General features: G+C 40.9%; 1 protein-coding gene across 3 annotated transcripts in view; it reads left to right on the top strand.

Moving 5' to 3' along the window:
* TGFBR3 (transforming growth factor beta receptor 3) overlaps positions 1-15,837 on the top strand; it is a 187,180-nt gene that overhangs the window by 112,980 nt on the left and 58,363 nt on the right. For all 3 annotated transcript variants that reach the window (XM_032218372.1, XM_032218371.1, XM_032218373.1), the window contains exon 4: positions 320-457. In XM_032218372.1, the coding sequence (XP_032074263.1) occupies positions 320-457 (138 nt within the window). The remainder of the gene's footprint in view (positions 1-319; positions 458-15,837) is intronic.

Here is a 15,837-nt window from a genome sequence, read left to right on the forward strand (position 1 = left end):
TAACTCTGTTACACAGCGCTAGTGATTCAAACTTTTCTGTTCAACAAGCTCAGCGTCTTAGCCACTGAGCCACCGCGTCCCTCCATTCATCAGTTATGTAACCCTTAAGTGCTGTTGATTTTGAGATTTGGCCTTACTCTTTCTGTAGAAAATAGAAAAAAATATTTCAAATCTGAGAGCAAGTCTATGTGCAAATTACTAGGTGGCCCCTGATGTAATTAAGCCCCTATAGCAGAAATGCTAATTATTATTAATTTATTGCTGAATTGGATCAAGTGGTAATTGTGGTGTCTTGAGTTATTTTGTTTTAATCTTACAGGTTGTTTTGCATTTGAACCCAATTGCTTCAATGCATATTCATCAGAAACCTTTGGTGTTCCTCCTGAACTCTCCTGTGCCTCTAACATGGAAAGTGAAAACAGAAAGACTTGCTTTGGGGATCCAGAGACTTTTCATTGTAAGTATTTGAAATATCCTGACCTTGTGTAGTAATGTTTCATATGCGACTGATGGATATGGACAGAGAAAAATAAATGTTAATTAACTCTCAACATTTCAGCAAAAATCTCTTAGGGGCCCGGGTGGGGGCTTATTTGAATTTTTGTTTAACATGGGTGGTGGTAGAGGAAGGTTATAGGATTGCCCTTACTGTGTGATTATCGACTACAGTAGGTTTCCTGCTTTGATCAACTGTGGCGCCTCTGGCAGATCACTATCTTTAGAAGATGCAGTAGCTATAATGTCAAAGGTTAAGAGCACTGTAAGAAATTAGTAAGAAACTTGCTTGCTGTGTGGTCTGCCAGCAAAGTTCCTGTTGAGTTGAGCCCCTTATGATCAGGACAGAGTTTGAGCTGAGGTTTTGGTAAAGGCTCAATCTTAAGCCCAACATGAAACCATGGCATGTTTCTGAAGAACGGTCCAGCAGTCACCTACTATTTAATAAATTACACACATTGACCATTGGCCAGGATGTGCTGTTAGTAGAGCTGACCAGACAGATTGTTTGGGTTGAATTTTTAAGCTATGATATCATGTCTCATGATGACTCCTTACAACTTCATCATTTAACATCCCAATTTCTGAAACAAACATTATTTAATAGATTATACAAGAGTTATACAAGCAACAAATAATCTCTGGAAAATGTCACATCTGGCACCTGAAAGGACATTCTCCAAAATAATGAATATAGTATTGTATGACAGTTTTACAAAAGGGCATCGCCAGTAAGGAATCAATCTTTCTTAGATTTTAAAAGAAAAAAAATTTTTTTTTAAATTGCAAAACTATTAAAGAAATCTCCAAAAACTATTATGCATACTTACCTGAATATGATATGTTTCTATACATTTTCTTTGATATATAGCATGTTTTTTTCCCCTGTGCTTTTAAAATAAAATACATACTTTTGGTGCACAGTTGTTGAACTGAGAAATAGTGGCAGACAGTCTTTGATGGATTTGTTGAATGAATGTGCCAGTCCATAAAGTGTTCTGTTTTGTTGGACAACACATTGCTTAAAATGAAATCCCCAATTTTCATTGTTACTTTTCACTGGAGAAAACTGTATTGTGATGGCTCTTCCATCTAAATCTCATAGAAAATATTTTGGATAAGTTTAATTAACCTAAATAACTGTGTGAGGAATGGACACAGCTCTACAGAATGTGACCTAAAGTATAAGAGAGAAATCACGTGGACTAATTCTCCTGAAGTCATACAATTTTGTATGAAGAAGTGGAATCAATCCAATGAAATGTTTTTCCACATCAAAGACTTTCTGAAATATCCCTTTTTTATATAACCGTGAGTGGAAAGGGCAATTCCACCTGCTATAGTCTTTCAATTTTGAATTTACTGATGTAATTCAGGCATAAATTTATGAATGGATGAAGAGTTTTTACCCTCTCTCTATATACACATCATTTTCTGTGTTTGCAGGAAGATTGAATACACCGTCCATTAAAAAATTAAAATGGTGCCTCCTATTCATTGAAAAAAAAAAACTCTCAGTCGTGACATATGTTTACCATGATTTTAGTTTGTCTTAGATTGTTTTCTTAAAATCACATGATTTTAAGAGGTTCTTAATTGGTTGTCAATGTTTATTGATTTATTGATTTAATACTATTCCCTGATTGGCAACCATTGACAGGACCCTGATTAAGCAGTAAAATTATAACAAATAAGTGAAGAGAGATTTATAACAAAGTGAGATGTGGGAGAGGAAGAAGGAAAAAAATAATACATTAGTAGCCAAAAAGGTAAAATTGAATGAAACATGAATTTTCCAATGCCTTCCTTCATAACAGAGAGAACTTATTTTCATGCCACCAATTTATCCTCTCCCACCACCATCACATCAATGTTATTGACCCCTGCTGAGGAATATGTTTTCCTCTATATCACCCAACAAAATATGTGGTGGGTCTTTTTGCTGAGAAAATAGCCCAAAAGGAGATAATCAAACAATCTTTTTCTCACCCTCATTTTGTTTTATTTGTATTTGTATTTGTATTTTATTATTTGTATGCCGCCCTTCTCCGGGAGGACTCAGGGCGGCGAACAATTCAAGGGGGGGAAAAAGGGGGAACATAAAAGACCAAATACAAATAATAAAAGTAGACAACAGTCGCACAACCATACATGTCGAGAGGGGAGGGAACTCATCAACCCCAGGCCTGCCGGCAAAGCCAGGTTTTGACGGCTTTTCAGAAGGCCTGGAGAGAGGTGAGGGTCCGAATCCTTGCGGGGAGTTCATTCCAGAGGGCCGGAGCTGCCACAGAGAAGGCCCTCCCCCGGGTAGTAGCCAGATGGCATTGGCTAGTAGATGGAACCCGGAGGAAGCCAACCCTGTGAGATCTAATGGGTCTGTGGGAGGTAATTGGCAGCAGGCGGTCTCTCAAGTACCAGATCCAATACCATGAAGGGCTTTATAAGTTACGACTAGCACCTTGAAGCGTATCCGGAGACTGATCGGTAACCAGTGCAGCTCGCGGAGGATAGGTGTAACGTGGGTGTACCGAGGTGCACCCACAATCGCTCGCGCGGCTGCGTTCTGGACGAGTTGAAGTCTCCGAATACTCTTCAAGGGCTGCCCCATGTAGAGTTTTACCTTTCAATGGCTGTGATTTTTCAAAACAAAGATCCAATAAAAGAATTATTAAAAATATGCATTTATTTACCCAGATTTTAGGCCTTCCAATCCAAAAGATGACTCAGAAAATTATAAATTGTAAGAAGTAAAATAACATTAAAAAAACAGTTCTTCCATATCATGCCTAAAGTGAAAAGGACCTGCCAGAAACCCTAATCCAGAGTATTTCTGCATGCTAGCTGGGGAATTCTGGGAGTTGAATCAATTAAAAAAAGGAGTTTGAATTTACTATATTTTAAGAAGTTAATTTGCACTGAAAAGCAGGTAGGTAGCTTCTTCCCATCACAACTTCTAACTTATTAGCAAATAAATTATGCTCACCTATACTGATAGACTAATTTAATAGCGGTAGTAAATCATTATGAAAGATTGCTATCTTTAGTTACTTGTGCATCAAATATTCTTGAAAGTGAATTGAACAGAAGTTGGAAGATAATCAAAAAGAAGCTGCAGTTCATATGTCTAATGGAGCATAGCTCTGTGTTAAAATGCATAGAGTGTGCTGTAAATTAATTCATGTAATGGAGTATTATGTTTCATAACATACTAGCACCTGAGCTACATTAATCTGAGCAGGGAACCTCCTGGGTCTTGAAACTCAATTCCTCTTTAAAGCAAAACATGGATCATATAATTGGGTTATTTATGGTCTTTCTACAGTAAAGTTTTATGACTGGAGTTGTCATGATTATATCAAACATATTTTGCAGTCTTATAGAAATCAAACTTCCCTTTGGTAAGACACCTGGATTTTATCGCTTCCTTCTCTTTGTTTTTTAATAACTGCTTCAGCTGAATTGATCAAATAGGTAGAAAGAATAATTCCCGTTCCTTACCAATTGTGTATAAAAATAATCTAGCTTTGATTGATTTTATATTGTGAACATGGCAGAACATTCTTTCCATACACAATTATTTAGCTCAAACTATCTTGAGTTTTCCTCAGTTCATTGATGGTCATGTATTTTTTTTTCTCCTTGAACTTCTACAGTTCCTTTTATTTCTTCTTTAGATTGTGTTTGTTCCCCCTCCCCAAATTTTTCCATGAGTGAAGAATTACTAAAAGAGCCGAGGTGGCGCAGTGGTTAGGGTGCAGTACTGCAGGCCACTTCAGCTGACTGTTAGCTGCAGTTCAGCGATTCTAATCTCACCGGCTCAAGGTTGACTCAGCCTTCCATCCTTCCGAGGTGGGTAAAATGAGGACCCAGACTGTGGGGGTGATATGCTGACTCTCTAAACCGCTTAGAGAGGGCTGAAAGCCCTATGAAGCGGTATATAAGTCTAACTGCTATTGCTATTGCTACTGCATAATAGTTAATGTTAGCTGTTAGATTTCATTTTCCATCTTTATTATTCAAATTGGCGAACATGCACAATACTCCTTTCTTCCTTCTATTTTCTCCACAACAACATCCCGTTAGGTGGGTTGGGTTGAGAGAGAGAGTAACTAGCCCAAAGTCACCCAGCCAGCTTTCATGCCTAAGGCTTGACTAGAATTCACAATCTCTTGGCTTCTAGCCTGATGCCTTCACCACTAGATCAAACTGGCTTTGATGAACTACAGTTTCTAGCAGCCCCGTTCAGCTATGCTAACTAGGAGCAGTAGCTTTTGCAGGACTGCAGCTTCTGATCCCCAATGGACAAACTTTGTATACAAAACCCAGTTTAAATGAGAGAGGGCCAAATTAACGTGACCCATCCGGAGGACAAAATCGCGCTCGACGAAATCGCGCATGTGACATCATCACAGCGCACCGAAAAAAATTAAAAATTGAAATAAAATTAAAATTAAACCAAGCCGATTCACATAAAGGTAAGGGTTAGGGTTAGGGTTATGTTAAGGGTTAGGGTTAGGTTTAGAGCGTTAGCGTTACGTTTAGCGTTAGGTTAAGGGTTAGCGTTAGGTTTAGCGTTACGTTAACGGTTAGGTTTAGGGTTAGATTTAGGGTTAGGTTAAGGGTTAGGTTTAGGGTTAGGTTTGGGGGGGTTAGGGTAAGGTTTTCGCTTTATTTTTACATTTTTCGATCACAGCGCGATGTTTTCGTCGCGCTGTGATGACGTCAAATGCGCTCTTTCGTCGAGCGTGATTTTGTACTCCGCGGTTTTGTGGTGGAACCCCAAATTAATACTTCAATTTCAGTCCTCATGGCCCCATCGATCCTGTCGCATAATCGGAAGAGTCGTAGTTGGATCAATTAGGAAAAGGAACAAATTAAACTACATTAGTGGAATGTTCTACCTTCCTATCTTAATTCTCCACAAATCCTGCACCGTTTGGAGTTTCAGTTAAAAGGAAATCCATAGAAGAGAAAACCTAGACAATTACACCTGTGTCTTCAAAGGTATGTGAGATATCTGGCTTATGGTACAAAGCAGCTTTATTAGCAGAGCTTTTTAAATCTAGAGATACTTAAAACTCCCACTGGTTGTGGGAGGTTTTTTCATTCTCTCTCCCCCTTCTCTTTCTTTCTTTCTCTCTCTTTTAAGTATCTCCAACTACAGCACCATTTTAGACGGAAAGGGAATTCCCCCCCCCCCCTACTTTGGCTAATTCCCCTCTCTCTGTCCTCTTTCCTCCCACCCTTCTTTTTCAAGCTAGTTTCCACAAGAACATGTTGGCAGGAGGCCACTTTATCGTGTTTTCTTTTTGTGTCAGAGAGGTGGCCTTTGCAGGTGCTGCTCAGCTGGTGGAAACTTTTGCTTCAAGCGGTGGGCCCTTTGACTTTCACGGCTCCAGATCTTTCCTGCTGGATTGAAACTGGTTGTTATGGAAACTACAGTGAAACTTCCTTAGATACCTCATTCTGTGGTTGCATGGCATCCTAGGTTTAAATAGCCAATTAAGATCATGTGTAATAGATTACTATGTTAAACGGTTTTGGCCACAATTCTTTTTGGAGGGGGCACAATATATTTGCTGCAAGTTCCTACTCATGGGAACCCGTGACCCGACAAATGCGCGCACGACAAAAGCGCGCCGACAAAACCGCAGCGAGAAAATAGCGACATCATAAACGCGCCCACAACAACGCGCCGACAAAATCGCGCCCACAAAAGCGTGATTTAAGTTAAGGTAAGGGAAGCACGATTTAAGTTAAGGTAAGGGTTAGGGTCAGGGTTAGGTTCAGGGTTAGGTTTAGGGTTAGGTTGAGGGTTAGGTTCATGGTTAGGTTCAGGGTTAGGTTTAGGGTTAGGGTTATTAGGTTGTTATTACTTGTTTGTTGAAGGCGCAGTTTTGTCGGTACGCTGTTGTCTGCGCGCTTCTGCGCTCATTCATCGGCGTGATTTCGACCTTGCGGTTTTCTCGGCGCGGTTTCGTCGGCGCGCTTTTGTCGAGCGTGCATTTGTCGGTGAACCATGGGAACCAACCTCTGGTCAAGAGTTCATAACCAGAGCTACACCTGCTCAAGCGAAGAGGTATCCTGCAGGTGCAGCCTTTCCTTATGCACAGTGTACAGCTCTGAGTCTGCTCTCTAGAAAACATTTTATTTCCTTTCATACCAGTATCGATTTTTATAGGACCACATGCATCTCAAAATGCTGAGGGGTACAAGCTTCTTTTACAAAGTAATCCCCTGAGTTTTAAAGAAATGGCTTATATATCTGAAGATGTAAAACATGCATCTACAATGACAGAATAGTTACTCAGCTTAATGCTGGTAATTTAAAAAAAACCGTTTGCATTTCTTAAAAGGCAGACCTGTGTCCTTATTGCTGATTTGCTCCCTTCCCCCAGGAATGGGTTTCAGAAATGTTGGGTGGCTGCCATCAAACCACAGGCAGCTCCTTGGTTTGCGTTTGATTTTGGAGCTCACTGAAAAACAAGTGTTATTTCTTTTTCCTGTGCCTAGCATTTAACGGGAAATCAGGAGGCTTCATTTCCAATTACTTGTTAAGCCAATCCAGATGTGAGCTGAACAGGAGGTTGGGGAGAGGAAGCAAGCTAGGTTAGGCAATGTCTGAAAGCTAGCCTCCTTGAAGTTGGGCTGATAAAACACAGGTACATAGTGACCTGATGTGATTCCAAGGGGAAAAAAAAATAAGAGAAGTACAACTTTGCTAAAAATTAGCTGTGGGGTTTTAAAATCTGTATACATAGTCAAAAGAATTATTTCAAGATTTGTATAATTAATGAAGCAACGAATTATTCCATGCTTCCCCAGTCAAAGGTTCTTTAAGAATATTTGGAAGTAACATAAAAATTTTACGCTGCTAAATATATTTTGAATATTTTACCAGCAATGGAAGGCAATGAATTTACCTTCCTGTATTTTTTTTTAAATTGAGGATATATTCTATGCTCAGGAATTAAACCTGCATGCAATAATGAGTAGAATTGGGAGGGAGTGGTGGTGGTGAAATCATGAACTTAAATGACTTGAATCTTAGTGCTCTTACGTTCTACAATTTTAGATTACATTTGAAAGCAGTATTTCATATCTAACATCTTTTCTGTTGTCATCTATTTATTTCATCAAAACGCACATGATTTTGGATGCTTTGAAATTGTTGCATGGTCCTAAGCATCTTTAAAACAGGCTTTGTATTTTCCAAATTGACCATTATGTTTGAACTATGTGTTTATTTACAATAATGATGTGAGTGCTAACATACATATGCAGAATACTAAGTAAAAATAGAAGTAAAACAAGTGTTTCTATACATGTATTGAAATATTCCTTTTATGCTATGTTATATACTAGAACAATGGTCCCCAACCTTTCTGGCTTCGCGGCCCAGTGGGAGAGGGGGGGGGCGAATAGTACCTATGAGTGGTCAGTGGGCTAGATAGCTTTGCACTTGAGTACAAGCAGCTACTGGTCGTGCAAGGCGGGTTTTGTGTGTGAATGCAAGATGGCCACCACTCACATGAGGGAGCTTCATGTGCGTGCATGCGCGCACTTGCCTGCATGCCCAGTTCCAAATGGGCCATGGCTTGGTAGTGGACCGTGGCCTGGGAGCTGGGGATCCTTGTACTAGAATAAACTCACCTGTGTTACATACACTTCTGTATTAAGTTAGCATTTGATAAATTATCTGTAATAATGGTCAGTGTTGATAAGGCAGCTAGCCCAGTTCTTTCCAAATATTTAGCGTTCAGCTTCCATAATCACATTTTTTGTCATTTAAATAGAAAATCAACATCTGCTACTATTTTTATCTACCAAGTATTAGTGGCCTGTTTGTCTTTTTCTTTGGACTGGCAATGGGGACTTAGTTAACCACTTAGCTAATTATATATAATGATTAAGATGAATATATCAAGAAAAATAAAAGGACGGAAAAATGAAAGTAATGAAAAATCATAATCAGTGCATCCCATGGGACTATGTTATGTGGTCCATGATATGTACTTTTCTCAGGTTGTAGTTTACTAAATAATTCAGACTGAACATGTCCTTGATGCACTTACAGGGGCATATTTTTATAAGTCTGCAGAGTTTTTGAAACAGACTAGAAAGAAACATAAACAGCCATATAGCCAAGAATATTGATTCCTCAGTCTGTCACACTCTAATTCTGGGGCATAGACAAATCCCTCTCTGAAATGAATTTCACCTGCCTTACTGCCTACTAGTTTAACAGAAACTGTTTCCATAGCAGTGACGTGCGATGAGGTTTATGGCTGGTGAGGCAGTCCTCTCCCCCGACACCCCACTGACTAAAGCACTTTCTTTCGCCCGCCTGAGCTCGAGGCAGCCCGCCCGAGCTCGGCAAAAGAAAGTGCTTTATTCAGTGAGGTGTCGCAGGAGAGGAGAGAATGCTTGAACATTGCATTTATTAAAGAAAAAAGAAAAAAAAGAAATTTGAAGGAAAAGAGGGAGCATGGGGTGGGGGTGTGGGGGCCATCAGAAACAGAGAAAGAGAGGAGGAAGAGTGAGCGCGACGCTGCAGCTTTAAACAGAATGACAGAGTTGAAGCGTCTAAAAAATGCGCCCTCTACTATGAGGCAGGAGAACTGCGTGCCTCAACTACCTCAGGATTTTTTAGGCTTTTAATACTCGCTTTAACTCTGCTAGAGCGCCTAAAAAGTCCGACTAAATGAGGCATGCAGTTCTCCTGCCTCATAGTAGAGGGCGCTTTTTTAGAGGCTTTTTAAAACAGGCAGTCATTCACGGTGTGTCAGCAGCTAGCTAGCCTAATCTCAGCACTCGTCTTTTCCCATTTACATTTTTTTTCCTTTTCATGATTGACAGTGGTGAGGCTGTGCCTCCCCTGCCTGCACGTCACTGTTCCATAGATACATAGTTCTACAACATGGTACCTTTTAAAGACTAGCACGTTCACTAACCCTTATTAATCTTTATAGAGTGACCGGACTGTTCGTTATAGTGCAGCAGATTAACATAGTTACACTTTTAGGAACTATAATAGAATCTTGCATAAAAATTGATGTAAAATGGTGAAACTAAATTTATCTGTTTTAGTGTTGGAATTTCACTCTGAAAGCAACTATCACTTATCCCAGTAGCTAGTTCTCCTTGGAGCAGGGGTGGGTTTCAGGCGGTTTGCGGTGGTCCCCGCGAACCGGTTGGTCGGCGAACCCAGAAGTAAGTAACTTCCGGGAACGCCGAAGGGTCCACCCGCCCGCCTGCGTTTCTTACCCGGTTTTGACGAGTTCTGTGCTTCCACGCATGCGCAGGACGCATACAGCGCCTGCGCGATCCTCCAGGAGCAGCTGGAGCATCGCACAGACGCTAGTATGCATGCGTGCACTGCGCGCGTGCACGAGGATGCCGCCGGCCCCGTTCCAACCGAACCGGTTGGAACAGGGCAAGAAACCCACCCCTGCCTTGGAGATACATGCAAAGCAGTTTGTATAGATATCCCAACTGTTCTAATTCAGCATTCCAATTCAGTGCATTTATATCTGGGTTATGTTGTAGCCGAAAAGGGCTATCAGCAATCCATAGCACAAAGACATTAAAGAAAAGTAAGGTATTCAAGTAAACAGAAATATAATATCTAAAAGATTTACTTTCAAGCATATAATAGAGAAGCGTACATTTTCCTCCTGAAAATATTCAGAATACCTTATGACCAATTTTTGAATGGAAATATAAGTACAGGCTCAACTATTTAATTAGTGTTGGTTTCACCTGCCAAAGCTACATACAAAAGACGCAGAATATGAAAACAGAGCGTCTGACAAGTTTGTGATCCTAGGAATGTATTTTCAGTACTATAGCTAATCTAAATTAACAGGACTTTTTTGTTTGTGCAAAGATCAACTTTCAGATAAATAGCCTAACTTAGAATTCTTGCTAAAAACTCATATTCTTGTTGGTATGGAATCTCTCTTTGTGTGAACTCCCACCCAACAGCTCCTGGTTTTCACAGGCATTCCAGGAGATGAAATAGTAGAAAAGATGCTTAAAGCATTGCTAGAGGAAAATAAATAATAAATCTGATTGAACTTGGTAAAATCTTTTATCAAGGTTTGCCTCGTGGCAATAAGAGTAGCAAAACACAATTATTTTCTGCTTTCATTGCATCTGCAGATAACCAGATAGCAGTTCTGTTCAAGGTGACTTGGCTTTGCTGGGTTGGGAGAGCTTAGAGTTCTGCAGAAGGAAGACTTTTTTCCAAGGCTTTTATTAGATAAAGTTGCTTAAAGTTGAGTTTGATTCTAGCTGTACATCCTTTGGAATTGTCTGAGGCATGGTCTAGCTTGGTTATCTGGCAAGAGTTTGAGCGTGGTGGCCCTGAGGAAATAGACAGGGGCCTTGGAGTTCTATGCATAACCATCTGTGTAATAGATCCATGTCCCCCCCTGTTCTAGTCAAGGACTCTCTGGAGACAATGCTCATGATAGCCAACTATGCAGCTCCGTTACTGGCCAAACAAGTTGATCCTGTCAAGTTTATTTCTCAGTGTGTGGAGGCTGTGAGGGTCTGGATGGGGAAGGAAAGACTTCAGTCTAGACATACTGAGTAGGTGTCGGTTTTAAGGACTGGATCTGAGAACCTTCCATCTTTAGTTCTGGACAGAGTTGTATTCCATCCACCAGAATTAGTACACAATGGAGGAGTTATATTGGACTCTTGGCTACTAGTTAAAAATACTGTAGATAGGCCTAGCAGGCCTCCCTGTAGCCTCCTGGGACAAAAAATGGGCTGTGGGGGGGCAGGGAACTGTACCCCCCTGTGCCCCATTTTGGGCCTAGCAAGCCTCCCTGCAGCTTCCTGGGACCAAAAATGGGGCGGGGGATGTGCTGCGCCTCCTCGTGCTCCCACCCCCCACGCATGCATGCATGACCCCTGGCCCACTTCACATTCATGCGCATCTTACGTATGTGTCCCGCTCCCTCATATGCGTGGCAGAGACACAAAAATCAGCTGGCCAGCAGGAGGCGCACATGTATGCAAGGTGTGGGGGTTGTGCTGGGACGATGGCTTGCGTGCCCGCAGAGGGTTCACCGTGTTCCACCTGTGGCATGTGTGCCATAGGTTCACCATCGTCCTAAACAGTCAAAGAAACTATAGACTTTCTTGTACTTATATCAAAGCAAGGGCTACATTCCAATTTACCAATTCTGATAGGCTCCTGGATATACTTACACCAAGATAAATAAAGACAACAATATATTCTAAAACCTAATCCTTGTACTTGCTAGAATCATTTTTGTGAACCAGTGATATGAACTCTGGCAGATATCTGACTCAAGTTCTAATGAAATGAAATTAGGAATAAAAAATTCCAGTTTATCCGCAATACAAAACATAATTTGTCATCTGCTTGGAACTGAATTCTTTACTCTGGCTTTCCCATGCAATTATATTAAAGTATTCAACCAGATTAAAAAGGAAAGAGAAAGAGGATGATGAATCCTGTCTTATTTTCACTATAGCAAAGTGGTTTAATTAAGAATTAAATATTGTCAGGGCTTGGCAACCTTGAACAATACAGTATGTTCAATAACTGTTGTGCAATACTTAGCAGAAAGAGCTGCAGTATACGTAGCAGGCATTAAAACTTAATATTACATTAACATTCACAATGGAATCCTCATTCAGCTTGCAAACAACTGTAATGATTACTTCCTTAAACTAAATAATATTTGGAAATATTACTTCCAATATGATAAGAGCCATGGTGGTGTAGTGGTTAGAATGCAGTATTGCAGGCTAAGTCTGCTGACTGCCAGCAGTTCGATTCTCACCACTTCACGGTTGACTCAGCCTTCCATCTTTCTGAGGTTGGTAAAAGTGAGGACCCAGATTGTTGGGGTCAATATGCTGACTCTGTAGATCACTTAGGGAGGGATGTAAAGCACTGTAAAGCGGTATATAAGTACTATTGTCCCAAAGGTGCTTTTTCAAGAGGCAACTGGACTTTCTAGTTTTCCTAAAGATTTTTCGCTTCTCAAAGAAACACCTTTGGAACAACCATTCCAAAGGTGGTGCAGTGGTTAGGGTGCAGTACTGCAGGCCACTTCAGCTGACTGTTATCTGCGTTCAGCGGTTCTAATCTCACCGGCTCAAGGTTGACTCAGCCTTCCATCCTTCCGAGGTGGGTGAAATGAGGACCCAGACTGTGGGGGCGATATGCTGACTCTGTAAACCCCTTAGAGAGGGCTGAAAGCCCTATGAAGTGGTATATAAGTCTAACTGCTATTGCTATTGCTATTGCTAATCATGACCTGGATGACTGAGAATCTCAATAGATATCTAAATTCTATTGCTATTGCTATATACTAAAATATAGACAAAACATATTCCCACCCACCTATCCACCCCACACAAACTTGTGCCTATCAAGTGGGAAATAATCAGCTCCTGGAACCTTTCCCAGGTTGTGTATGTTGTGATTAACTCACATTCTGGAAAAAAAGAAAGCAAAACCATTGATGAAGAATTGAAAGATTTAGATGTGAAAAACGAATAGATCACAAAGTATATTTGCTCATGTCTACCGGAATAAAGATACAGCTTGATGTTACATAACATGTTTGAAACTGAAAGCTACTACTTGACAAATTCTTCCATTTGAAATTGTTGTATTGTCCTAAGCATCTTTAAAGTAGGCTTTGCGTTCTCCAAATTAACCATTTGGAGGATGGCTGATTGATTCATTGTATTAAAAGCTGTTGTTCGATTTAGTGTATTAAAAGTTCTGTTACGGAAAGCTTAAGTTCATAATCAGCAGGGACGACCGATCATTGTTGATTAGAGAACTGGAAGGGATGCAGAGTGCATATTTCCTTTTTTTCTTCCTTGGGGATTTAAGTTTAAACAATTGTTGCTTCTTTTACAAAAAGCATATGCAGTATGACCTCAAATAAATGCTTTGGCAGAATCCCATCCCAAAGACAGTAATATAACGGAGGCCCTGTTAGCATGAAAAAAATAATTCCATCCCTTGTTCCATCTGCTTAAAAAATCCTTTGCTTTCAGCAACGATACATTAAATATACTTAAAACATGTTTTAGTTCAGTATATCTTAAGAAGCAAAGATTAGCGTGCTTTTAAAAGTATCTTTGGCACTAGGCAATCTTTTAATATTTTCCTCTGCTGCATTACAAATGAAATTGAAGAGACATTCCATACCAAAAGAAAGGAAGATAAATGTTTGTTAAATTCTAATAATGCCAAAAGAACTGGGGGAGGGGAAGGAAATTCACTATCAAAGTATAACATGGATCAGCAGACTTGAAATATCTAATAACAGCTAAAATTGCCAAGGCATATACATTGTTCTCAGGGGTGGGTTTCTCGCCCCGTTCCAACCGGTTCGGTTGGAACGGGGCCGGCGGCGTCCTCGTGCACGCGCACGGTGCACGCATGCGTACTAGCGCCTGCGCGATGCTCCAGCTGCTCCTGGAGGATCGCGCAGGCGCTGTATGCGTCCTGCGCATGCGTGGAAGCGCAGAACTCGTCAAAACCGGGTAAGGAGGGCGGGCGGGCGGGCCCTTCGCCGTTCCCGGACGTTACTTACTTCTGGGTTCGCCGACCAACCGGTTCGCAGGGACCGCCGCGAACCGGTTGAAACCCACCCCTGATGGTTCTGCCATATTAATGAGAATAGGTCTATATTCTTTTTTAGTCATTTCTTTGTCAAAACTCTGCATGTTTCAGGGGAAAGACATAATATATTCATGGATAGAATTAATATTTATAATCTCAAAAAATTAATGTCTACATCTGTGGTGGGATTCAAAATATTTTACTACCGGTTCTGTGGGCGTGGCTTGGTGGGTGTGGCAAGGGAAAGATCCTGTAAAATCTCCATTCCCTCCCCACTCCAGGGGAAGGTTACTGCAAAATCCCCATTTCCTCTTGATCAGCTGGGACACGGAAGGCAGAAAATTGATGGGGGTGGGGCCAGTCAGAGGTGGTATTTACCAGTTCTCCGAACTACTCAAAATTTCCGCTATCTGTTCTCCAGAAATCGTCAGAACCTGCTGAATGCCACTTCTGTTCTACATATTAAACACAAAGAAAGGTAGACACCATGAAATTTGGTGGCCAGAGGTCATTTGATCATGGACTAATCAATTCGATGTGTGTTTCTATTTCAGTACACTTTTCTTTCCCTTTGATGCTTTAATAGATGTACCTCTTCTGCTCACCACCAAGCAAATGATGCCTGTTACAAGAGAAAGTAAAATGCTCTAAATTGTGTAACATTCAATAAGTGAAAGATGTTAATTCCCTGGAAAGAATAATGTTTCCACTCTCTTCTACACTTATCAGAGTAATTAGATTGCTTTATACTAAAAAGATCACCACTCCCTCTTCAAGCGATTCGAAGATTAGTCATTCTTAAATGAAAGGGGGAGGGGGGATTAGTTTTATTGGATGTTATCTTACCCACTGATCTGCCAGACAAGATCTGACTTGTCTGATCTTGCACTGAGTCCTGAGATGACCCCTTTTCTAATTCACTGAGTTACGATTTTGTAAATTAATTATCCAAAACCATGCTTCCTGCTTACGGCTGTTATTTCCAAGATGTAAAATTATTAAGCATATGCAGGCTTTTGTGGTAGCCATATATTATTTGTGATGGAGATGTAAATACTTCCCGTCACCCTGAAAGCAGCCAACTGTTTAGGTTGACATGAACTTTTAATCCTAAATTATACATGCGTGATCACTGGCTAATAGAGGCTGTAAGGCACGCAAAAGACAAATAATGTACATACTTCAAAATATGGCACATTTGACTCAATCAGGGACAGACCATGAGCTGAATCAAGAACAGGAGCAAAGCTGAAACATTCCTTTATAATTCAGATTGGGATCCAAATCAAATGGTTTGTATTGTGTACTTGGTGTGAAACCTGTTTCCCTGAAAATAAGACCTATTCTGAAAATAAGATCTAGCATGTTTTATGTGTGTGCCTAATATAAGCCCTATCCCCCAAATAAGCCCTACGTAATAGCCTGCGCCTATTCCGTCTGGTTGCTTGCGTTGCTGCAGCCACAAGGCAACGCAGGATGGTGTTGGAGCTGCCCCATGCATCCTGGACTGGCTTATCTCAGGGTACCTGCAGCCAGGGTCAGGGGGTGGCCTGTCTGTGGGACCCTGGGGTGAGTTGGGCAAGGGACAGCTCCACCTCTGCCTTGCGGCGGCAGCATTGGTGCATTGTGCGCCTCCTACTCTGCCATGAGTAAGTAGAAAAGTGGGCCTCCCATACATGAAAAATAAAAATAAGATACTCCCCAAAATAAGC

The sequence above is a fragment of the Thamnophis elegans genome, chromosome 5, assembly GCF_009769535.1.
Source record: "Thamnophis elegans isolate rThaEle1 chromosome 5, rThaEle1.pri, whole genome shotgun sequence".
Classification (NCBI taxonomy): Eukaryota; Metazoa; Chordata; class Lepidosauria; order Squamata; family Colubridae; genus Thamnophis; species Thamnophis elegans.